Consider the following 25597-nt stretch of genomic DNA (forward strand, 5'->3'; position numbering starts at 1 on the left):
GTGTGTGTGTGTGTGTGTGTGTGTGTGTGTGTGTGTACGAAGGAGTTCCAAAGGCTTCTCCAAAAACCAACATAAAGCAGCAAAGATTAATTTTGTTGGAGCTGTTTGTTATGTATGTGTGTGTGTATGTGTGTGTGTGTGTGTGTGTGTGTGTACGTAGGATGTTATAATTTTCTTCAAATACACAATAAAGCATGAAATAAATGAGCAAAGACATACACAAGAAATGCCTAAAACTGGGGTAGTTTAACCTGGTGAGGAACAATTAGAAAAGAAAGTCCATGGAACAGGTAGCACTTCCCTCCCTCGCCAGTTGACTGCTGGGTCTCACTATTGTGGGCACTATGGCAGACCTGCATATACAGGTGCAAGCGAAGCTGGCACTGTCCCTGCTCTCACTGACCCTTTGTAGCCTAGTGATCTCAGTCAAGAGACACAAGTACTATTTCCCCAGAGGTGTCTGATCTCTTTTTTGTTTCAACCCATGTTTTTTTTTTTTCAGCAGACTAAATTTGTATGCTTTTAGAAACCTTTACAGAACAGTTAAAGGTGCAAATCAAAGCTGAATGGAAGGAGCAGGAAGTTTCTGCACATTTTCCACCCTCCCACATTCGACTGCCCCACTGTTTACCTGCCCAGCTAGAATGGGAAATTTGTCGATGTCAGGGAACCTACAGCGTTACAGTATTATTGTCCAAAGTTCCTAACCCACTTAACCTTCACTCCTGCCAGTACACATTGTATACACATGTATAACAGTCAATATCCAACGTGATCGTATCCTACAGAATAGTTTCACTATGCTAAGACCTCTCCATAGTGTGGTCTTAGCCAGAATACAGTGTAATTGGAAACAAAAATGTGGTATTTTCAGACTGGCTTTTTCCTCTGAGTTATACACACCTAAGGTTTCTCTCCATCCTTTCATGGCTTAATAGATGATTACTTTTGGGCTCTGAATAATAAATACTCTATTGTCTTCACGCATCACAGTTGATTTATCCATGTACTTAATGAAGGATGTCTTGATTGTGTCCAAGTATTAGCACTTTGAAGAAATTGACTATAAATATCTCCATTCAGATTTTTGTATGGGCATAGTCTTCTATTCATTTGAGTAAATATCAAGCAGCATAATTTCTGGAATGTTTCTTAAATGAGTGTGTTTAGCTTTGTAAGAAAGTCTCCATCTCTTCCAAACTGTGTGAAACGCTTTCAGCAGCACTGAATGACTGTTGCTGTCATACTTGTTTTTAGTGGATTCTGGTATTGTTATATTCCGGGTGTGGGGTCATTATAGAAGCAGAATATCATGTCAGCTGCTTTGTTTTTTTGTTTTGTTTTTTTTTTTTTTTAACATGGGTGCTGGAGATCCAAACTCAGATCTTCATGGCTGTGCAGCATGCACCTTACCCATCCAGGTCTCTTCCCAGTCTGATTTTTGTTGTTGTTGAATATTAGGGGTTCTTCGTATGATAAGTAATAGTTTTCTGTCCTGTGGCTTATTTTTTCATTTTCTTAAAAGTGCAGGCGTTTTTTTTTGTTCTAATGTAGACAAGCTTATCTAAATGTTTCCCCCTTAGTCTACTGCTGATATTATAGCTCACAAGTCATCACCATCGCCCAAGAGTGTCTATATTTTTGGTTTTTTTCTTACATTCTGGGAACTTTTTAGTTTTTCATTCTACACTATGACCCATTTGTGCTTAATTCCAATGTTATTTTTTAGATAAACCTTATGTTTTATATTTTTTTAGATATTTAAGAAGTTACAAAAATAGTGCAGAGGTTCTTTATGTAGCCAGTTTCCTTGATTTTTAACATCTTAAGTTACTACAGCATTTCTAATGGGCTATTTGAATAAAAAGTAGCTTTATTCTAACATCTTTAGTTCTTCCTTAGTGTTTTGCACTGCCAAGACCTCTTCCATGGTGCCCTGTTCCATGTAGAAATCACGTCTTCCTAAGTTGCTCTACTAACGAGACTCTAAAGGTGATCAAGGTGCCCTTAAAATTCAAACATTTATAGAAACGTATAAAATCATAAGCAGAAGGATTGAGGATTCAGGTACCAATAGTAGACTACAGAGCCAGCACATGAGCGAAGAGTCATGTGATTGGGCCAGAGCATGATCCATGCAATGGCTACAACTTCTTGTTCTCCAATACCTACTGTCTTGGACTAGCATTTCATTGCAGAATTTACCCAGGTCAGGACCCAGAACCATGAGAATCGTGATGCTGGGATTTTCACGAACACCTCAAAGATGATTCTGACATCAGCCAAGGTTGAGATTCACTATGGTCCCAAAGTTGCCTCGCAGCTAAAGCTTCCATTCCTCTGATGGCTAGTCTTTATATCGGTTGAGACACATGCAGTTTCACTCCACATAGCTGGTGAAACACCTGCCTTTTTGCCTAGAAGTGCTTACATATTTTGTGTTTATCTTGAAACAGTGATCTATTTCCCTAACATTCCTGGCTAAACAGATTAGCATGAGAGCAGCTAGAAAACATGTAGACAAGTCCAAAATCAGCACTGACTTTGAATTTCTCTAAAACTGTACCAAAATGAGGTAGCACTTATGCGAAGTTAGATACTTTCTTTGATAGCTGCCTCCCATGTGCTTTGTATCTATGAGAAGGCAGTGCTAGCAACAGCCTGAATATCATAATTTAGCTTTTCTTGCTTTGTCTTTTACTGTCTGTTGAAAATCAAGCTTAATGAAGATGAAGCATATATAAAGCAGCGAAACTAGTTTTTCAATATTTAAAACCATGGCAGGCATGCGTTTATGATGCTTTATTTTCATTTTTCAAAAATTAAAGTTCAGGTTGATAGCATCATACTTTATTTATCCTCCTGTGCTTTTAAGGGGTGAGGGTATATGCAGCAAATCCTGCTGGCTTGGTTTGCACCTTTGAAAAGTAACACAGGACATATTCAGAAAGACATACCCTTAGAAATGTCTCTCTCACCATTCTACGGCTAGGTAACAGCTTCCTGTTTCTTTCCTTGTGTGTTGTTGGCCCAACAACTTGCCTGGGGAGTGAGTTACTGTCACGTAGCTAGACAGTGCAGTCTGAAGATGACCCTTGAAAATATTATGTAAATGACTATATCTGAAATTTAATTATAGCAAGAACCCATATAAGGCTGCAGATGCAAAGGTGGATGGCATTTAAGCAATGTTGTCTATTAGGCAGTTAGATTTGCTCCATTAGATTCTTGTTTTAACATAGAGAAGCCCGTAATGAAAGACACTAGTAATATCCAACCAAGAAAATGAGGTACTGAATTTAAGAGGCATGGTGAGACCTGTTTGAGTTACCACAGGGAAGTAAAAGCCATACCATTCAGAAGTAAATTAACGTCTGCCTAATGGTCAAGCATACTATCTGCATATAAATACTCTAAAATAAATCAACAAAATCTAAAAGCCAGGGGAAAACAATCTAGTTGAGTGAGCATATTCTCAAAAGATAAACAAAAGTAAAGAAACGTGTTGGTGTGATTTCCAGTGGACCATTTAGATTTCCCATACTTCCACTTCCACCTTGTAGAAGTGGGGCCCATGTTTTGGTGTGTCTCTCTAGCAGGGAAGGAGGCTGAGATGGAGTGTGCTCTAAGCCCTGTGAATCTGCACAGAATCTGTCTGGCAAAGGCTGGCTGTGTAACCTGGCCTTTAGTGTTTCAATCCACCCAGGCAGTGTCGTGGTGCTAGGGACTTCATATCTACTTGTCTGCTGGAATGTAGCCAAGAGGCGAAACTATCTTTCATGCTAAAAAAAGGGGGGGGGGACTCACCCTAATTAAGCCCTGAACTGTCTGAGGACTCCAACTATCCTAAGCCTTCACCCTGCTTTCGCCATCCTGGGGTCTCATGTGTCATCACAACTCTGAGATTCCAAGAGGGTACAAGGTAGAACGTGGTGTTCCTGCAAATGGAGGGACGCTTGCCTGGCTCTCCTCCCAAGTACTCAGCTGCAGATCATAAGTAGCAGTTCCATGTGAACAGTGAGAAATGCCCAGAAACCTGTTCTGCCATCCACATTCACTGGCAAGCAAAGCACCAGGCATATGGTCAGTCTGAATGACACTGGGATTTCTCCAGCAGGCTTTAGCACTTCAGAAGGGTGGCTGATTTCATTATTTTTATACCAGCCAATCATCCAACATTTTAGATCCCCTGCTACTTGCCACATACCACGACTGGTTTGCTCGGGAATAAGAAAGTGAGACAGAATCCTAGCACCCAAAGGTGGAAATCAGATAGATGACAAATTGTCTAAAAACACTGGTAAGTTTTATGAGAAAAATTGTTTGGTCGCCTATTTAAACACATTCAGGGACTATTTACTTTTTGAGGTTAGACACCATACTTAGAGCTGGATACAAAATGAAGAACACAGCAGATCAAAACTGTCCCTCACTGTGCTTACTTTCCAGAGGAGAAGGGAAGTCATTATTTAGGTAAGTCAGTTATTTATTCATTAAAATAAATGAGATTCCCAAATACATTGTGCTGTGGAAGAAATACTTGTCTACAGTAAATCTGGAGACCTAGTTAAGGAGCCCTGCTAACAGGTGTGCTAAGAAGAGAAAAAATTAAAAGGGATGAATGAAGGGAGGTAAAACTCTCTGAAAGTATTAAGGAGAAGCCCATTCTGGTCAAGACAGTAAGAAACCAAGGGATCCAAAGAAGGGAACTGCTTGGTTTATGTGATGTGTTGAAAGGGAGTCAGGGAGACTCATTCCATGCGGCCTTAGGGATCACCTTTGTGATCATGATTCTCACCTGAGTAATACAGGAATACTGGCATATTTGAAGTGTTTGTTAATGAAGTCTCTTACATAATACTCCATAAATGAAGTAAGTCAAAAGAAGAACAAAATGGTTATGTTCTTGGCCAGCTAAATATAAGCGAGATCATACTAACATACATTTTAAAGGATTAGCTATATTATTTTTTTTTCTTTTCTGAGACAGGGTTTCTCTGTAGCTTTGGAGCCTATTCTGGCACTAGCTCTTGTAGACCAGGCTGGCCTCAAGCTCTCAGAGATCCACCCACCTCTGCCTCCTGAGTGCTAGGATTAAAGGCGTGCACCACCACCACCGCCTGGCTTCTGTATTAAATTCTTAAAGGTTAGTGTACCTGTTGGTGTGACTATGTGATTGGTTGGTAATATAAAAAAGATAGTGTTATGGCAGAAAAAAAAATAAACTTTAGGTCAAAAATATATTTTCTATGTAGTAGGATATACTGGTGCTTGTGGATACATTCATTTGTAAGATAGTGGAAGATGACCATGTTGAAGATCAAGTCCGTTTTGGTGTTCTGTGACATGTGAACATCACAATGGTGTCAAAGAGTAGAGTCGGGTACGGTTTAGACCACAGAAACTTCTAATATACTTCAGGTTGACAAAATATTAGTTTACCTTAGTTAGCAACCAAAGGAAACACTGGAAAAGAGTGTGTGTGTGTGTGTGTGTGTGTGTGTGTGTGTGTGTGTGTGTGAAGTTATTTTATTTGATCCATCTAAGCCTTGGGTATATTGGGCATAAAGAGCTAGAGAGCCCTGATTTGAAAGAAATTACTATTATACTTAACAACTAACATACTTAGAAATTATGAGCACAGTTTATTTCTAAAAAGAATTGTAAAAAATCTAAAGGAAAAAAACAATCCCATGATTAATATCTCAGAAGACTAAATCAGAGTATTAAGTACATTGATTAGCAGTCTCCGGGTCACTGCTCCCTGCTGCAAACAGGAGTTTAAGAGGGTTCCAGTGGCTGCTTCCCTTTTCATCCTTGTGATGTTAAGGCTTGCAGATGTAAAAAGTGGGTAACAATAGTTGGAGTTTAGGTTCCACCGTTAATTCAACTTCTTGTTGCCCCAGGGGTAAAAAATAAAATGAAGAACAATTCCTGAGGCATCTCTTGCCATGCTTTGTGTGAGCCAAACAAACATTTGCTATTTAAAATCCAATGTATATTTATAAAAAAACATTAATTCTCTGGTCATTCCCTAGAATGCAAGCACTCTAATGCAAGACTGTGCAGTGGTTCCTACTGTTGTAACCTTTTAATATCCAGCCTTTCATGTAGCAGTAACCCCCAACCATAAAATTATTTTCATTGCTACTTCATAACTGTAAATTTTCTCCTTTTAGAATATATATATATATATATATATATATATATATATATATATATATGGTATGCCAAATGGTCTTTGGCAGCCCCATGAAAGGGTTATTCAACTCCCGAGGGGTTGTGACCCACAGGTTGAGAACTGCTGCTGTAGCGTGGTACTGCTAAGCAAACTTGAACCTCATGCAATATCACACAGAGACACATTTTGGTTCTCTGTTTCAGTGTCAGTAACTAGATCACCAGCAGATTTGAACAAAAGGGAAATCCTATTATGTAAAGAAATAAAGCTTAAGCCCATGCCATTGTGCTATAAACCTTGCATTATTGTTAAAGAAATCTTTAACATCATCCAGTCTATTGTATTTGACCTTGTTATGTCTGCAAAGAACACTTCGAATCAATCCCACTGTGTCGAAGGTGTTTCCAGTATGATCCAGCATGAGTATGTTTTAGGTTGCACTTTGGAAGGTAGAGTTGTTTGGGGGCTTTTTTTCATTTCGTTGATCATGGTGTGTGATTTTGTGATTAACAGCCATATTTCTAGTGATGTCATATAGGAAAACAAGCATTAATTCTGCCGTCATGTTTTCTTGGCGTCTTGGCAGTGTTGCAAAGCAGGCATTTAGTACTGAGTAGCTAAATACTCCCCACCCCCTTTGTTTCCTAATTAGCATATTGATCTAAAGTGAATCCATAGGATCAAGCTTATTGAGACAGACAGCCAGTTCCTCCCTCAAGAGATCATTGCTGCACACACACGGTTTCAGAAAATAAAAACTAGACAAAACTGTAGCATGTGGAGGCTGAGGATTCCATTAAAGACTTTTGGCATTGGAGCCTGGAAGATACTTCAAAATAACTGTGTATTAACACGTTTGTGTCACCACATATAGCAGGGGTTTTAATAGGACCAAACACAGCTCTCTGATTTCCATTTAATAGAAAAAGTAATAAAGTTTAATTGTATACTTGAGCGCGGGGTGTCATTGCCGGCACATCTGATCAATAATTCATCGATTGCCTTTGGCTCAAAGTAAAATCTGAAAGAAAATGTAGCCAGTGGGAGCTTATCTAGCTCGAACTTCATCGTCTCTATTAATTATACTTCTCCTAAATTTGGATCATTAGGCGACCAAAGTGACAGCAGATGGTGAGCAAACAGGACAAGATGCTGAGAGGACCAACACAAGAGCAAAATCCTTAGAAGAATTCATTAAAGGGCTTGTCCAGGATGCTGAAGGTATGAGAAAATCACATTTTTTATTTTTATTTTTCTCCTACAGAAAAATTAAAGAAAGGATTTTATGGGGCTGCAATTCCCCTTGTAAAGATGTGTCTTTTCTAAATTCAAGTCTTAGGTTTAAAGAGTATTTTGGTTGAGCTACTTGGGGTCGTGATTAGCTGAAATCTAGTCTACCAAGTTAAATGAGCAACGGTGGTTGATTATTTAATAATTATGGGTGTAGAATAGGAATCAGTTCTAGGATAATTAAATAATTAATTGAAAAACCTATGCTTGGCTCTTTTTTCTAAGCAAAACCATCTACAGTTTATTAATCCTTTCTCTTTAAAACTTATTTTTGTCATCCATTTGGTACATGAGCACTGCTCTTTCATGTCTCAAAACGGTCCTTCAAGTACTTGGTACCGGTTCTGAGAAAACATCTGTTGCTCAGGATTTGGCTGCATGAGTTCACTAGAGGCTCCCTGGCATGTAGACCACAATTCCCCAGGAATTAGTTCTTGGCATCTCCCGATATGACTGAGAATTAAAGTGGAAGCCGCTTCTTTGGGCACAAGCCCAGACTAAGAAGTCCTTAACACTTCAGTCTCTATAAATAAATGTTCAATATGCATGCGTGCTCAGAAGGCTCAAAGAGTGGCTTCTTTTCTTTAAGAAGCTAAGCATCTTCGTTGCTCTACAATACTGCAAACTTTTCAGAGAGAATGTAAGCTAAACTTAAAGGCAAATTCTGACTGGTGGTCCAGCAACAATAACGATCGACTCCCTTGTTGCGTGGAGCAACGGCGTTTTCAAACCAGTCCGTTCTGAAGTAGAACACGTTACTTGCTCTAGCAAAGTATCTCAGTTAGTTTGCTGTGCTCCCTGGTCTGGTCTATGAAACTGTTGTGTTCTCCCTGGCATTATTTTCCATGGATGTTGTTTGAAAATGTCCCCAAATAACAAATGTATGACACAGACCCCCTCTCTTCCACACGGATCTCTGAAGGTAACCTTTCCCATCTTCTGTCTGAAGTCTCAAATACTCAACACCCAACAGCCTCCTAGTACCTCATGTTAAAAATCATTTCAGGTTTGGCTTGGGGGTCAGTGCTTAAGAGGAGCTGCTGCTCTTGCAGAAGACTCAGCTTGGATTCTGAGCACTCCTATCAGGCAGCTCTAATACCTCCTGTAACTCCAGTTCCAGAGATGCATCTCCCTCTTGTGGCTTGTAAAGGCATCTGCATGTACCCAGTATACATACAAATACCCAAGGTGTGAATACACATAAACAAAATTATATAAATATTTTGTTAAAAGCTACTTGTTTGTAAACAAAACTGCTAATATAAGCTTTAGTGGATACCAGGGTCATCACTGCTTGCTTCCTTCTTTGGATTGAATCTCCCACTCCCACCCCAGAGAGAGACAGGAATATAGTTGCTAGCATGGACCTTTTTCTTTTTTTATTTTATTTATTTATTTTTTTGGTGTTTGCTGTTTTTCTAGATACCATCTTACAGTTTGTACACCACACAAAGTCACCACTAGGGACTGTAGCATGAATTCTAACTGCTCTTAATAAAAAAAAAAAAAAAAATTCCGAGTCAGCTATCAGGGGTGAAAGGATCAGAGAAGCAGAGAGGCCAGCCACTAGAGTTCTTACCTCTACCAATGCTCAAACCAAAGGGGTGATTCTGTCCTCAGACTTCCTCAGAGTGACTGCTGTGAGCTCCTGTCTCCTCCTACTTTATATTCCTCTCTCTACCCAGTCACCGCCCTTCCTGTCTCTACCTTCTAAGTGCTAAGATTAAGGGCATGTGACTCCCAAATACTGGGATTAAAAGTGAGACACCACCTCTTGACTCTGTTTCTCTTTTATACTGGATCTATTTCATGTATCCCAGGATGGCCTAGAACCAACAGATCTCTGTCTCCCTAGTGCTGAGATTAAAGTTTTGTGCCACCATTGCCTGGCCTCTATGGCTAACTAGTGTGGCTGTCTCTGCACTCTGATCCTCAGACAAGCTCTTTTTGTTAGATCATCAACAAACATCACCACAAGGGACAGTGTAAAGATAGTATTTAACCACATCTATGGTCTGTACTCCAGATGAAAAAGCATTGTCAGTTGTGAGAGGTAGCTTTCATTTCTCATATTATGCTTTGGACAGACGATCTAAATACATCTGTGCAGCGACAGCACCATTTTCTTCATGTAAGGTGTGTTGCAAGGAACCACTTGTTTGTCCTGGCCATCAGAACCAAAATGACCACACAGAAACTGTATTAATTCAATCACTGCTTGGCCCATTAGCTCTAGCTATTGGCTAACTCTTATACCTTAGATTAATTCATCTCCATTAATCTGTGCATCACCACGAGGTCATGGCCTACCAGAAGAGTTTCAGCACGTCTGTCTCTGGTGGTGGCAGCTCCATGGCATCCCATGACTCTGCCCTTCTTTCTCCCAGCATTCAGTCCAATCCTTACCACCTACCTAAGTCCTGCCCTATCAACAGGCCAAGGCAGTTTCTTTATTCATTAATGGTAATCACAGCACCGAGAGGGGACTCCCACATCAAAGGTATCATGTGGGATAGCTGTATCTGAGGAAATAGGAACACAGCGCACTTCTGCCAGCAGACACTCACCATTAAAACAAAGTTCAAATTTGCATATACCAGAAATATGCTAAATTTCAGCTAAGATGTTCTGCGAGATTGGCTACAGAAGGCTTAACAGTTTAGGGAAGAGGAGAGAAAGGGAAAGGAGATGAGGAGGGAAGACAATAAAGGAAAAAGGCAGGGAGGAAGGGAAAGAATTGCCTAAAGATTATACAGGTTATCCTACACAGCCACACTTTCTTTTCCTTCACCTAATCATCAGTAATGGGGGTATTAGGAAGACTTACATTTTATTAGCGGCAGTACATTGCTGTGGAAAAGCAAGTGCTTCGACCTGGCATTCGTCTGTTTCAGTTTTGTTTAGATAGATGAAGTGCTCACCTATCATAAAGTCTTCCATTATGAGTCATGGCCTCTTCACAGACAATCAGCTTCCATTCAACCACGATGTATTTTTATATCTACTGTAATTGTATATCTACTATGCCGTGACTCTTGATCAGATCATGAGGGAGCTGCGTTTTATCTCATGGGTTAGAATTAATGAAGGACAGAGATCAACTCCATTAGTGTTTATGTCGTGACTTATAGCGGGACTTTATTAACACTAGACATCTTCTTTCTTGTCTGGTTCTCAGAACAGACTAGCAAATTTCCTCCAGGATAAACTTACCAGTAAGAGAGCTTTTCGGATTTAACAAAGAGAGCATATTTTCTTCCTCCCAGGAGTGGATTGGGTTTGTTTAACAGATGCTTTTCTTAAGAAGGCCCCATTTGTTCCGTGTTGCGCATAGAATGCTGTCATGATTGGAAGCTGGTTTAAGATATTTCAGAACAAACAGTATGGCTTGCCTTTCCATCTAGAAACATTTCCTTCATTCTCATTTTTTTTTCTTTTCCTCTGGTTTCCCCTCATGGTGATTTTACCCTGCCTTTAAAATATTTTAATTACCATAAAACCCTTTTCTGAAAGAAGACCAGAAGAAGTAGAGTCAATTCAAGTGGTATATTCTGCACTTATTTTCAACTTTGTAGGAAATGTATTGAAAGGGGCAGTGCATACCTTGGAACGAAGGATTAAATAACATTGATCTTTAGTTTAAATTCTGATTCTACCTACATAAGCAGTAGAGGATCAAACATTGTTTGCTCAACTAGCTTTCTTCTCAGTGCTGAGGACTGAGTTGAGGTCCTCACGCATGCTGGTTAATGTTCTACCACTGATCTCGGATCCAGCCCCTCTTAGTTACAAGTTTTGTTTTCTTCCTCAGTTGAGCATCATGTTGTTGCAACCATTTGTGTGTGCCCTGATGGCTTCTTTTTGTCTTCACGTTACATTTTAATTGAAAAATATGGCATACATATTCTAAAAGATACAGCTGAGGTCGGTGTTTCCTTATTCTTATTCTCTGGTCACTTTTTTTTTCCTACCAAATTCTTCTCTGAGGAGAGTTATCTTTGGGAACAGACTATAAAAGACACTTTAAGATAACAGAGGCCCCATCTCTACCTACTGTCACACGGAGTTAAATTTTGCATTAAGATTTCAGAAGGAAAATAAGCATGATGTCTACGGCTCTGATAATCAGGAACAAGTGTTTGCTGCAACAGATTTCTACACGAACACATTTACGAGGAAAAGGGGTGATTTGGAAAGAGCAGTTGAGAAATACACAGCTTCTTGCACTTGTCAGTGTTCTTTATACCCCAACAAAAACTTCTGGAGGACTTGATCAAACACCGGAGTGCTCGTTCTTGGTTGGCAGACTCTTTGTCTCAGTCAGTCTGTGGCAGGACCTAGGAATCTTCATTTCCAAAAAGCTGCTTCTGCCACTGGATGGGGCACCACATTTCTGAGTCACCTAGTCAAAGACCACCCTGACTGCTGTGTGTATCTGACTTGGGAACTCTGCACACTGCAAACCTGAAAAAAAAAAATCTCTCCAGTAGGGAAAGTTCAAGATTTATTACAGCTTAAAGAGGTCTTCAAATAAACCTTTAAATGTTAGAAAATACCTCTAGGGCAGGCCAGACTCCTCACTCGGAGGATTTCCGTGGTAATAATGTAGAAGCATATATTCAAAAGACAAAGAGCTTGAGGAAATATCTCCCTTCAACTCACCAAATTAACGTCCCATAGAACATCCAGAAACTGTGAGGCTAAAATGAATGATAGAGCTACGTAACTGTTTCAATTCAGCAAGTTTTTAAAGTTTCATTTGACAGAGAGTTCTTTTTCCAAATGAAATCATGCCCGGAACACCAACCTATCAAGCAGTTTTTTTGGCAGAACAGACATCATTTGTAGAGTACTTGAAGCTCCTGGAGAATGCTAATATTCCGAAGAGCACAGTTTGAAATCCCACTTACTGCATAGTAAACACAGTCCCCGGGATGGATGTGACTGCTGAAGACATGCATCTTTCTGACCCAGTCTACATCCCTCCTCCCTAAACTGCTGCTCCTTCCCTCCTTTAAAAACTTAAGATGAGGCAGTTGTGAAGACACAAAGGCAGGTCCATGTTCAGTGACCTCACAGATGATAGCGTTTCCATTCTCAGTATCCTAAAACGGACTGGGTATGACTGGTTACCAATGCAAATGATCTTTTGTATTCAGGCACAAGGTGTTAACCTATATATCCGCTGTCTTGACCTTTGACCCAAAGAGAATCTGAATCTGTTCCTCATTTAGATGTCCTCCATTTGAGGCTAGACAGACAATACTTTCATTACTGTGGTTTCTCAATAGAAGTTTAACATAGAGAGCTATGTCACATTTTCTTCATTGCTGCCCAATGTCGTGGTACCCACCTCTGGTTCCCAAACAGGGACACCCTGGAGATAGGGAGAAGACCAGATGTTGAATGCCAACTTTGCGCATATAATTTTCATTACTTAATTTACAAAAGTTGTCTTACTGTCCCCATTCAGCTATAAATGAAAAGGCTGTAAAACTAAATGAAACGTTGGGAAGTCAAGACAAGACTGTGGAGAGAAACTTGCAAGAGCTACAGGACGACATTGATCGGATGCTGAAGGAACTCAGAAGGAAAGATCTTCAAACACAGAAGGAAGTTGCTGAGGATGAGCTGGTGTGAGTAGATGTTCTGCGGTCTTTTTATTTCATCCTTTGAACAGCATTATTAAGAGCATCCCATGTTTCTATCCCATAGGTGAACAGAACATTTTTTTCCCCCAGGGATGTTTGCTATTATTTATTTTTCATGCCTTCATTTAGTTCCCTATTTTGCCTTAAAATTAATTAAAAGCATGTTTTCCTATCTATAAAATAATAAGTAAAGGAACCTTTCCGTGTTGCCTTTTATAAGTAGGCTTATAGGCTTGATTTGCTAATGACTGGTATTAGAAACGTTAGAACTATCAATATGCTGACAAGGCTGGAGGTGTGACTTGGCTCGTAGGGGTTTGCTCTTGATGCATAACACCCGACTTTGATGATCAACACTACATAGAGTGGACATGATGAAACACCTGTAATTCTAGTACTTGTGGGATAGAAAGCAGGAGGATCTGAAGTTGACGGTCATTCTTGGAGACATAGCTAACCCAAGACCAACTTGGTATACATAAAATTCTGTCTAAGAAGGAGAGAAAGAGAAGGAGAAGGAAGTGGGGAGAAGGAACAGAAAAGAAAGACAGGGAGAAGGGGAAAAGGAGGAAGAAGAGAAAGCAATGACCACCAATTTGATAAATGATAAATAAGTCACGTTTTACCATTTTAAGAAATGCTGGTAACTTAAGTCAAAGACTTTCTAAATCGCTGGGTTGTAAGAAAAAGTAGAGTCAATTAAAATTAAGAGGTTTGGGGATTTAGCTCAGTGGTAGATAGACCTTAGCAAAAGCAAAGCTCTGGTTTGGTCCTCAGCTTAAAAAAAAAAAGACAAAATGACAAAATTATGGTATTATTCTAGCATGGCAAAACCCTGAGAGTTCTATCTACAGTTGCCTTAGCAAACAGTCTCTCCTCATAGTCAAAGAAAGTATCACATTGTGATGGGACAACTGGCATTTTGGTCTCTTTGCTTTTGTATGTATAGTAAAACCAAATTTTTCTTTCATTGGTCACACAGTGACAATGGCATAATGCCCCTAAACAATTAAAAAGTATAAAGTTACTACTATATTTAACAGTATATTCTCAAATTTAATAAAAATTCTGCCACAAGCAGACACCTGTTCACCTTGACTTGGTTCATAGTGAATCTATTGGTGTGTTTTCATGTATTTTTAACCTTTTTGTGTTAGCATTTCCTGGTAACATAGTTTAATATAAGTAAACCCTTATGATGCCTTCTTGGGCTGGGGGTGTTTACAGGGCAGCAGAGAGCCTTCTGAAGAGAGTGAACAGGCTGTTTGGAGAGCCCAGAGCCCAAAATGAAGAAAGGGAAAAGGATCTCCGTGAGAAACTGGCAGATTACAAGGACAAACTTGATGATGCTTGGGATCTACTGAGAGAAGCCACAGAGAAAACACGAGATGCTAATCGCTTGTCCACTGCCAATCAAAAAAACATGACCATTTTGGAGGTGAGAGCCAGGAGCCCTCTTGTCACAGTCTTGGGAATGGGGAGCAGGTCGAATTCATCTAGAATAGTGCAGTTGGCATATGTTTACAAAGGTCAAGACTATCACTCTAGGAGGTCATCGAAGAATCAAAACAGAGAGAAAGTGTGTGTGTGTGTCTGTGTGTCTGTGTCATTCAGACTATGGAAGGTCTATAAGGATGGCACAGAAGAAGCTCCTCCCTGAGAGACAGGGAACCTCCCTGTCAATGACAAGTGTGTCGACACCTAGAACTCCAGATGGTCTCAGCTCATTCCCAAGTTCTACAATGAGTGCATTATAACGTAACATGCACAGAAAATGGCTAAGCCCCAGTGTCACACAATTTTGCGGTTCACCAACTGGATTCACAAACTGAATTCAGAGATGCAGATGCAATCACTATGCTTCCCTCTGCTTGTGTAGAAGCTGAGCATATGAGAGACCAGAGAGACCAGAGTGAGGGAACCTTCATGTCTTTCCTCTCCGGAATGAGTTCATGGACAAGGACATTTTTAATGGGTCTACCATGACAGATGAGTCTGGGTTGTTCCCCTCCTTTCTCTCACAGAGACCAGTCACAACTTACCAGAGTGCTGTTAAACTTTAAACAAAATAGGTCCTTTATAGCATCCCTTTTCCCCTCCATTCTTCTATCCCTCCCTCACTTCCTTTTTTTATTCATTGTTTCATTTTCTTCCTTGATGATAACATGGCTACTGCTTGGGTTCTCTGGGAGTGCATGCAGTGTACACAACGGCACAGACTTGTGTTTGGTGTTTAAACCTTTCCCTCCACACACAGCCCACCTCTTGCTGTTGGTTTCCCAGCAGATCCAAATGCCAGAAGAAACCCACAGCTCTGCTCATGTGGAATTTCACAATCAGCAAGAGCCCAATACTCCAGTGCTGCACACAATTTCTAAAATGTTTCTTAAATGTCACCGTCAGAGAGTTAAACCAGCCACACATTTTAGTTTTTGTTCTTCTATTTAATCTGTTTTCCTTTGGGTCTAAGGAAAATAAATTAAAAGAAAAACTGGGGGAGACATTTCCTCTTCTGGGATTTAGCCTTGTCACAGTGGTAGACGATGGAGGAGGTGGGCATTTGCTAGAAGTCCTGTATCTGATCTTAACCAAATCAGGGACCACTGACATACTAGCAGTAATCAAAATAAAACAGCATCTGGAGAGCCAGAAAAGGATGAGACTCTCCTGTCACGGGCTCCATGATGACACACTTAGCTCTGAAACATCCCAGTGCTATACCCAGAGGTCTGCCTCTCTATATGACAACAGCTGAAGACATTAGAATCCCTAATGTGGAAAGCATACTGTGTATTTGAGAAGTGTTTCAAGAAGAGTTATAGTGGCACACTGAATGGGACCTGCGGCTGCTCCTCACATTAGTGATGTGTAAAACCAAGCATCCCTGGCAGATGCTTGTGCCTATGCAGTCAGCTCTGAAGTTCCAGGTCATCATTTTTGTGTTTTTATTTCATATGCCAGACTTAACTGAAGTCTTGTTTAAATACTTTCTGGATAAGATAGGTGAATTAAGTAAATTGTCATGAATAAAGTATGGTGCTTTTTGTTTGTTTGTGTATATCGGTAGGGATACTAATCTGGTAGGTGCCAGACTAACCTTTAGAACATGTCACTTAGGGCCATTTGACATGACTCAGTGGATAAGAGCCCCTGTGCCAGAGCCTAAAATGCTGAGTTCAATTCTCAGAACCCTTTTGGTGGAGAGACCTGACACCCACAGGTTCTCATCTGACTTTCACATGAACATTTACACACACACACACACACACACACACACACACACACACACACACACACAAGTTGACTAAAGAACTCATTAACAAAACAATATCTATGATCCCTGGACTCCCATGTGGAATCTTCATAGACTAGTCTAAGATGTTTCTGGTGTCCATTCCTAAGATCTTTGGATTAGCTTACTGGCCACACACATTTGAAAACAGTGACCTTAATACTGAAATGGCTTTAAACTTCCATTGTACTGGACCTGCTATTAAGGTAATATTCAGATACAAGTCAAATGGATAGTTATTTATTTATTTTAAAATGACCAGCTAATAACCTTGTTCTTAAATTAGCCTCCAAAGTTGGAAACGGTGGCACACACCTATAATGCCTGTGCCAGTGAGGCAGAAGCAAAAGGGTAATAAATTCCAAACTATACTGGCTACATAACAAGACCTCACCTCAAAAGACAAACAAAACAAAATAAATCCTCTAGTAACTCAGACACAACCTCAAGTCTAGACACACTTATAAAAAACAACAACTCTGGTGGTTTTAATAACCTGAGTTGACTTGGAGTTACACACAGGCAAAGAAGCAAACCAAACTAACACTTCAGTAATTATCATGGAATGAATGACATAGATGGGGCAGCTGATTTGTCCCTCTGTAGAGCTTCTGACACTTGTTCTGGGCCAGAAGATAGGTACCATTTGGTAGAAGCAGGGGTGAGGAAAGTTTCAGAAATAGGGGAAGGCACGTGAAAAGCAACACAGGAAGAGAGGTAACATACCCGACAGAGAATTCATGGTTGGTAGAATTGGAATCGAGTACCTGTGAAAGAATTGGCATAGATATCCAGCGGGAATAAGCAGATTCCAGATCTTGAGTTAGAAGAAAATTGGGTTATGTGACTAAAGAATTTTGTTCACAGTTCAAACACTACAGGAAGCAACAAAAATGCAGAATCATATATTAAAGTTACACATTCAAGGGTTTGTTAGGAGTTCATGTAAACTGGAACTTCAACTTTGTGTTTTAAATAATGTGATTCTGGCCAAAGAGAGCAACCTGACCTAACATTTAAATGTTGATCAAATCTAACCACTGTTGGTCACCCAGCCGTTTCAGATTGAGTATGAATAATTACTAACTGAAATAATATGAAAAACCTAGACAGTTTATATTTTCCCTATATTTAATGTTGTAATTTATATTGGCTAGGAGGGCCAAAAATATTTGCAAAAATAATGGCACCACACCAAAAATTGTGAGAAACTGATAGAAGGAGAGAACACTATGCACTCAAATATGGAACTATGAAGGTAAAAGGTGAAGAAATTTCAAGTAGAACAGGTTGTTTCATTTACAAGTTGTATAAAAGTCAGGAGTGAAAGATAGCTCTGGCAATGCCATTTGGAATGAGACCACAGAAGGCTTTGAACACAAACTACTACAAGGGCATTGCTAGGAATGGAGAGGAAACAGGGTAGGGGATCAGATGAGCAACCTAGTGAAGCAAAGGATACATACTGATCCCTCTGCCCCAATGTCTACTCTTAGAACTTGACTGAAGAAAGATTGTAAGAAAGAAAACTGAGTTGACATAAAGGTATACAGAACCTGGTGTTTGTAGACTCCTACAAAAGCTACCTTATACACGACAGCAAAGGAGAAGGGCAGTACTCCTCTTGATAGGCTCCGAAGGGGTGAGGATCTAATTAGCTAGAAAGAAAAGGTAGGAATATACTGAACCTTAATATCTAAATAGAATGAGTTAATTATGATTATGGAATACTTTATATATGTTTTAAGAATGTCATGAATGCATATAATATGTTTGATCAAATCCATCACCCACTCTCCTGCAAATTCCTTCTTATGCACCCCCACTTTCTCATCCCAACTTGATGTTTCTTTTTTTTTTAACTCATTGTGTCCACTTAGTGGTACCAGTATGTGCATAGATAAAGCGTCATAGGCTAGAGCTCAGATACCCCCCGGGAAGGACTTTATTCCTAAAGAAAACTGATTCTCCCTCCCATAGCAGCCATTACTTGTCAATAACTCCTTAGAGGTGTGGCTTCCTGAGTCATCCCTCACCCCTAGCATAATTTTAAAGATTGTCTGTTTCTAAAGATAGGTCTTCCTGTTTGTCTCTTAAACAGTCTGAGCTTCCTGTCAATGTAGTCTAAATCTGACGTCAGTCTTTATTCATTCCTTTCTATTTTTTTAATAACACTGATCTCATGATTACCTAAGTTGACACATTAATTTACTAAAGCACTTTCTCCTTCAGTGTTAATTATCCCTCAATGGCTGTGATAGAACAAATACAAAAAAAAATGGATGAAAAAGGGTTATTTAGGTTCCATCCATCTATCAGAGGTCTCGGAACATAGCTTACTCATTTCACTGTTTGTGGTCTATGGCAGGGAAGAACATCATGGTGGGAGGATCACTTTAAAGGTGAGAATCATCTTATGACACCCTGTAGAGGAAGGATGGTCACCTTATGATGTCCCGGAAGGAAAAAGGGAGAAAAGGAAGGAAGAGAAGGAGAAAGAAGGAAACATACCTGTTAAATGTTTCACTTTCTTCTATTAATGATGCATTTGGCCTTTGTTGAATATTTAAGATTCATACCACACTACTCTTCCAGAGGAATGCCAAGAAATATATCTTCAATTCTGATTGTAGCCTTAGAGCCTTAAATGGTGTTCAACACAAATACAAAAACACAGTTATTAATCAATAAGAAGAACAGAAGAATCCAGGCAGTGATGGTGTGTGCCTTTAATCTCAGCACTCGGGAGGCAGAGGCAGGTGGATCTCTGTGAATCTGAGGTCAGCCTGGTCTGCAGAGCTAGTTTTCAGGTCAGACTCCAAAGCTACAGAGAAGTCCTGTCTATGAAAACAGAAATAAAACCAAAAACTAAACAAGTAAAAAACAAACAAAACAACAAGAAGAACAACAGAAAAATGTCGTAAAGCAAAGAATAATCAATATTTTGTCTAATTTCCCTAGAGCTCCAAATCTCCATATTAATTGTTTCAAAGCTGGAGTCTATCATGTAATCTGAAAACTGTCCACCTTTAAAACTTCTTTACTCTCTAGATCATCATTTGCTTTAGTGTGATAAGGAGCATGTTGTGACCCTTACATTACAGTTGGTTCCCTAAACTAACAGATACTCTATAGCTTATTTTAATGTGAATTGATATAGTTCTTTGCTTAACACACCGATGGAAATATCTCTCCCTCCTATTGGCATAGTAACTTTTTGACTATGTATACAGTGTTTTGCCTGCATGTATGCCTACATGTCAGAGTGGGTACCAGATCCCATTGTAGATAATTTGATCTGTTATGTGGTTGCTGGGAGTTGAACTCAAGACTTCTGGAAGAGCAGCCAGCGCTCCTACTTCTGAGCCATCTCATTAGCCCCAGAAAAGCATTTCAAATGACTTTGGTGCCTTGCTACAAGCAAATCACAATTAAAAGAGCACTTTTGAATCTCTGTGTGCAGTGTAAATTTCCATATGTTTATACAGAGCTAGGGAGTAAGTGACTATTATGTAAAGAATTCCAGACCCTTGAAAGCAAAGATGTGACTGGAAATCAGTGACACTGGAACTTTTACTGCAATTTTTTGCAAAGAAATCAGCAGTCACAAATCAAATACTCCCCTGAACCTTCCAGAGACACAATGGCTCAGTGAGCTGTGTCACTGAACAAGCCATAAGCTTCCCTTTCATTCACTCACTCAAACCTGCTCACTGGGGAAGTTCATAGAAGTGCTAGAGAGACAGGTGCTGCATAAAACTGTTTCTGTGGGACTCACGCTGTAGTGAAGGATATATTCTCGGTTCCAATTAAGAAGTATGTGAAATGCTTAGAAGCCTGGACATGTGAGATAATATACAGGGTAAGAAGGGTTTGTTGGTTATTTGTATAGTGTATATTGGTTATATAATGCATGATCTGCAAGCCCTCACTATGATTCCTCATTAAACATTCTATGCAGTGTCCATCACCATGCACAGTTCAGTAGGTTGTGTCCTTTTAGTGGTTCCTGTACATGCACTGGGATGTGCTTATCTCTGATGTCCATTAAATAACTAGTGTTTTAGACCCCCCAAAAAACTAGCCATGATCTATCAACATGCACAGAAAATGAAAGTCATTTGTATGCCTACAATTGGTGAAATACCCCCACAGAATAAATTTTAATGGAGCCTTAGAAGGTGACTCGGTTGACAAAGTGCCTCCCACACAAGCTCAAGGTCCTGAGTTTGCATCCCCAGGACTCATTCACACGCCTTGTGTTGCAGCCTGTGTCTGTAGCCCCAGGGTTTGTAGATGGGCAGATCCCTGAAGCTCCTCAGACATTATGCATGGCCAGATCTTTGAACTCTGTGTTCAGTGACAGACACTGTGTCAAAACTAAGATAAAGGTATCTATTTCAACATATGCACATGTATGTATTTTTACATGTACCTACTTTGCAGATAATGTGTTTACTACCTAAACATGATCACACACTATACACAAGAGCAAACACTCAGGTTCACACACACACAGACACACACACACACACACATACACACTATTCTCTCTCGACACACACACACACACACATACACACTATTCTCTCTCTGTCTCTCTCACACACATAAACACATACATTCACACACAATCATAAATATACACACTCAAAAAAATACACACAATCACATTCACATACACATAAACAATAATTGAGAACTAAGAACAAAACCACAATATAATGGTTAAGAATTGCACAGCATTTCTTTGTGCCTGGCCAAAGACTTATAAGCCAAGTCTTTTTTTTTTTTATCTACTTTCACAGAAGCCCGAGTTCTTGTTACAGTGTTGGTTCTGAGTCAGTACTTCCCAGAAAGAATTGAGATGCTACATTTCTAGCGAGCTTCCTGTTGAGACCCGGGCTGCTAGAAAATGAGCCACACCTTGAGTCCTGAGGAACTATGTATGCAATTTGTTAGAGGCCACAAGGCTTGCTCAAAATCTTGTAAGGTTTGTAAGCTGGGATTCGCCTCAGGCAGGCTGTTGATGAATGTGGTGTGCTTTACCTAGCATGTACATAATGATCAGGAGGAACACAGGTGATTTTTCAGGTGGATAGTCAGGGAACTGGCCATGAGCAGAAAATACAGAGGAACAGAGCCAAAGAACCGAAGAACATGTGGTAGAGGGCGCTGAAAAGACATGTGTCCTGGGATCGTGGTGAAGTGGTGGGTGATAAAATTGGGAAAAAGGAGGTATGAAGCTGGCACTCACTCGTGCAAATCACAAGAATGATTTTTGTAATGTAAGAGATTGTTCCTTTACAGCTCAAAATCCAAGGCCTGTTAGGTAGATTAGAATTACACTTTAAAATTTTCTGTTTAAGTGAATGTGTGTTTATCTGAAAGTATGTCTGTGTAGCTCATGCATGCAGGAGACCAAGGAAGTCACAGAGGGCATTATTCACCTCTATGGGAATAATAGTTATATTATATTATTATAACTACAGGGAACTGTAGTTATAGATGGTGTGAGCCACTAAGTGGGTGCTGGAGACTGAACCAAGTGCTCTTAACTGCTAAAGTATCTTTCTAGCCCTGTCCCCACTTCCCTATGCTGTCTGTGATTCCTCAGTTAGTGACTTAGGTCATTCTGACTGCCATCACAAAATCCGGAGCTGTCTAATTTAAAAGCAAAATAAATATATGTCATATAGTCCAAGGGCAGGGGAATAGAGGAGGATTAGTGCTTGGTGAAGGTCTATTTGTTGGCTCAAAATCTCATCTCTTTGCTGTATCCCTACATGGTGCATAGGTGAATAAGCTCCCTTGAGGCTCTTTTACAGGAACACTGACCCCATTGAAGAGGTTTCTGCTACATTCTCTAATCATCTCCCAAAGGCCCCACCTCCTAACACTAATACATTGGAGTGTTGAATTTCAGCATAGAAATTTGATGGAGACACAAGCACTAAGACCATAGCACTGCAATGACTCAGTTTCCAGCTTATTTCAAGTGGATGGAGATGGGGCCCATAGAATCAAAGGCTTATAGGCTGCTCTGTGCATCTTAGAAAACTACACATGTATAAGCTATCATTAGTATTTATTTATATGAAAAACATATAAAGGCCAGAGACTAACATTCTAATTGATTTCATTAAACACATAGGGGAAGAAGGGTAGGCAGAATACAAATGAGTTTAAAGTACAAAGGAAATAATAGGCAAAGGCAAACTCCACATAAAGGCATGGCAGTAATTCTCTTCCATTGATTTTCTTCTTCTAGGCCAGGAATGAGCTTCATGTAGCTTTGAGACAAGCCATAAGTTTCACAGAGAAGTTAGTCTGTTCTCATTTTATGAAATAATCCATTAGGTTTATTCTTGGGGAGAGAGTAATTTCTTCTTCTTAGAAGGTATTCTCTCTAAATTCCCTTAAAAATCCAGCTTTTGAATTTCTGGTATTTCCCTAGAGTACAGTTATGCTCACAAATAACTATTTCTGTGTACATCCTGGAACTCATCACGTTTTTCCCGTTTAGTCTGGCACACTCGATCCTGGTGGCACGTGGTCAGCACTTGCATTGTAGTTAAGATGAAGGTCCCACTTTGCCTTAGCAATCCTGTTAACTCTCTAGTAACTATCACATCACTTTATTTACCTGGATGGCTTTCTCAAATGGGGAAGAGAAATGGCCTGTGTATGCTCGATGTTGAAGAATTCTTAAGAGGGTTGAGTGGGTAAGTTACATCATAGTCATCTGGCCAAACTGTCAATATATACTTTGCTATTGAACCTGTGGTTCAGGCAGCTCAGGGGAAATAGGAAACCACAGTAGGGATGGGTTTTACCCAGATGCTGGTGTAATATTGTTTTCTTTGTATGCTACAGAAAAAGAAAGAGGCTATTGAAAATGGCAAACGACAAATAGAGAACACTTTAAAGGAGGGCAATGACATACTTGATGAAGCCAACCGACTTGCAGATGAAATCAGCTCTGTCATAGATGTGAGTATTGAATAACGCTCAGAACAAAGAGAAAGAATATGATGACTTAATTCCTTCCCACACTGGCAGCAAAACTCAGCCACAGAAACAAAAGCCTATATTTGTGTTTTTGTAAGAATATATTATTGCAGTACAGTGTTGGGGACATGCAGGTAATGTTAACAGTTAGAACCTAACTTTATTGGAGTACTCACTTAAGCAAGCTTGGGTTGTTTTTTTTTCTACTTCTCTTATTACTTTTCTCATCATGGTGACCAGATCATTCCTTGTTCCTAGGCCAGAACTTACCATCTGTTTTGTTATCTCATATAGCTTTAGTTAAAAGAGACTAACTTTTGGAAACCTTTGGCCCACTGTCTTTCACGTTGCATCGGGACATGTGTAGGAATAAGGATACAAAGATCTAAAAGGTCCCGATGATTGTCACATGTTCAGTTGTTGCTATGAAGTAATCTTACAAGAAAAGTACTTTTATAAATGGGCTTCATAAAGTTCTATGATTTCTATTAAATAACTGTTTTTTATTCTATATTTTCTGTGCCAGTAGACTAAATGTTTTCTAAAGAGATAAACAAGCATATGTGATTGTATCTCCTAGAGAAATTAGGAAATTCAAGGAGGCCTGAATGAACCTGCTCTTAATGCTGTCTCTTCTCTTTCCATATCAAGTACGTCGAAGACATTCAAACTAAGTTGCCACCGATGTCTGAGGAGCTTAGTGACAAAATAGATGACCTCTCTCAGGAAATAAAGGACAGGAAGCTTGCTGAGAAGGTCTTCCAAGCTGAGAGTCATGCTGTTCAGCTGAATGAGTCGTCTGCTGTGCTTGATGGGTACGCCATGTGTGCTTGGAAATGTCTGCAGAGCTTGACACTCATCCAAAAGTTTAGACAAGCAGAAAGGGCAGAAAATCGCTTTCACGTCTTGATTTCCATAATTATGAACAAAAGAGCCGCATGGCTTTTCTATGGAAGATCCTAATTAGAGAGCATAGACATACATCTCCTGGAAAAGTATCAAAAGTCACAGTTGAAAGTGAATTCAACTATGCCTGGTTAGGAAACGAACATAGCCTTAGGCTACCCTTACAATATTGTGTTTTGTTCTTTATTAGAAGGCACCAGGGTTGTCCTATTAGCATTTTAAATAATACACAAACACGTTCTGCTGCAAACTTCAGTTTTATGTTTCTAATGCAATTTAATCATTTCACTGTTTCCAAGTGCCTCTAAATGTGCAGCTTTATAAACAGCCATTCAGTCTCCTCCCTCTAGTAAGACAGCACGTGTCCCACTCTGAAGGAACAGCTCAGGGCTGGATGGTGAACATCTATAACCCCAGCACTTGGGAAGGGGAGGACACAAGTTCCAGGCCAGCTTCAACTGCAGTGTGCTCAAGTCCAGCCTGGCCTATAAGAAACCCTGAAAACAATGAAAGAAATGAAATAAATAACAGCTCACTGTAACTGGGATTATCACATGGGTCATAGGAAAGAGAGCTGGAGCTCAGGGTTTGCTTATTAAACAACACTCTAGGTATGGCTGATTTACTTCCTCTGTACTTTTGTGATTGGCACATACACACACACGAAAACAGGAACTATTCATCTTAGGAATAATTTTCCAGGGTAAATCTACTTGATATGCACCACATGCAAGTCTGTGTTCTCATCTTTGATAATCATTGATGCAGAAAGAATGCCTGGAAACACAAGCATCCCATGCACGATTAGTTTTGGAACAAACTTTCCCCAACCTAGAGCAGAGTCATAGATGAATCAGTGGCCAGTAATCAGTACACCTGGATTCCAAATATCCCATTAGGGATGTGTTAGTCATGATTTGATTTTTTTCCTATGATCTCTTTATGTTTTCTGGGAAGTGTGCCTACTCTGAAGACATTGTAGAATTCGTTTGATTGATGGGAAGTACCGTAGCCCTGCACACACCTGCCTACACACATGGTTGCAAAGGCTTTAGTGGCTATCACAGAGGTTTAAGAAGTGGTAGAAAGAATGCTCAGTAGGTCAAGATGCTTGCCACCAAGTCTGAAGACCTGCGTTCAATCCCTAAAACCCACAAAACCCACACAGCAGAACTGACTCCCTCAAGTTGTGCACATGGGCATATTTTCATTTGTGCATGCTCACACACATGCAGAGAGAGAGGGAGAGAAAGGGGGAGAGGAAGG

General features: G+C 39.9%; 1 protein-coding gene across 1 annotated transcript in view; it reads left to right on the forward strand.

Moving 5' to 3' along the window:
• Lama2 (laminin subunit alpha 2) overlaps positions 1 to 25597 on the forward strand; it is a 337962-nt gene that overhangs the window by 201148 nt on the left and 111217 nt on the right. The window contains 5 exon segments of the mRNA XM_026786227.1: positions 7291 to 7402; positions 12945 to 13107; positions 14350 to 14560; positions 23291 to 23407; positions 24077 to 24240. Coding sequence (XP_026642028.1) covers positions 7291 to 7402; positions 12945 to 13107; positions 14350 to 14560; positions 23291 to 23407; positions 24077 to 24240 — 767 coding nt within the window.

Source organism: Microtus ochrogaster, linkage group LG4, assembly GCF_000317375.1.
Source record: "Microtus ochrogaster isolate Prairie Vole_2 linkage group LG4, MicOch1.0, whole genome shotgun sequence".
NCBI classification, from domain to species: domain Eukaryota; kingdom Metazoa; phylum Chordata; class Mammalia; order Rodentia; family Cricetidae; genus Microtus; species Microtus ochrogaster.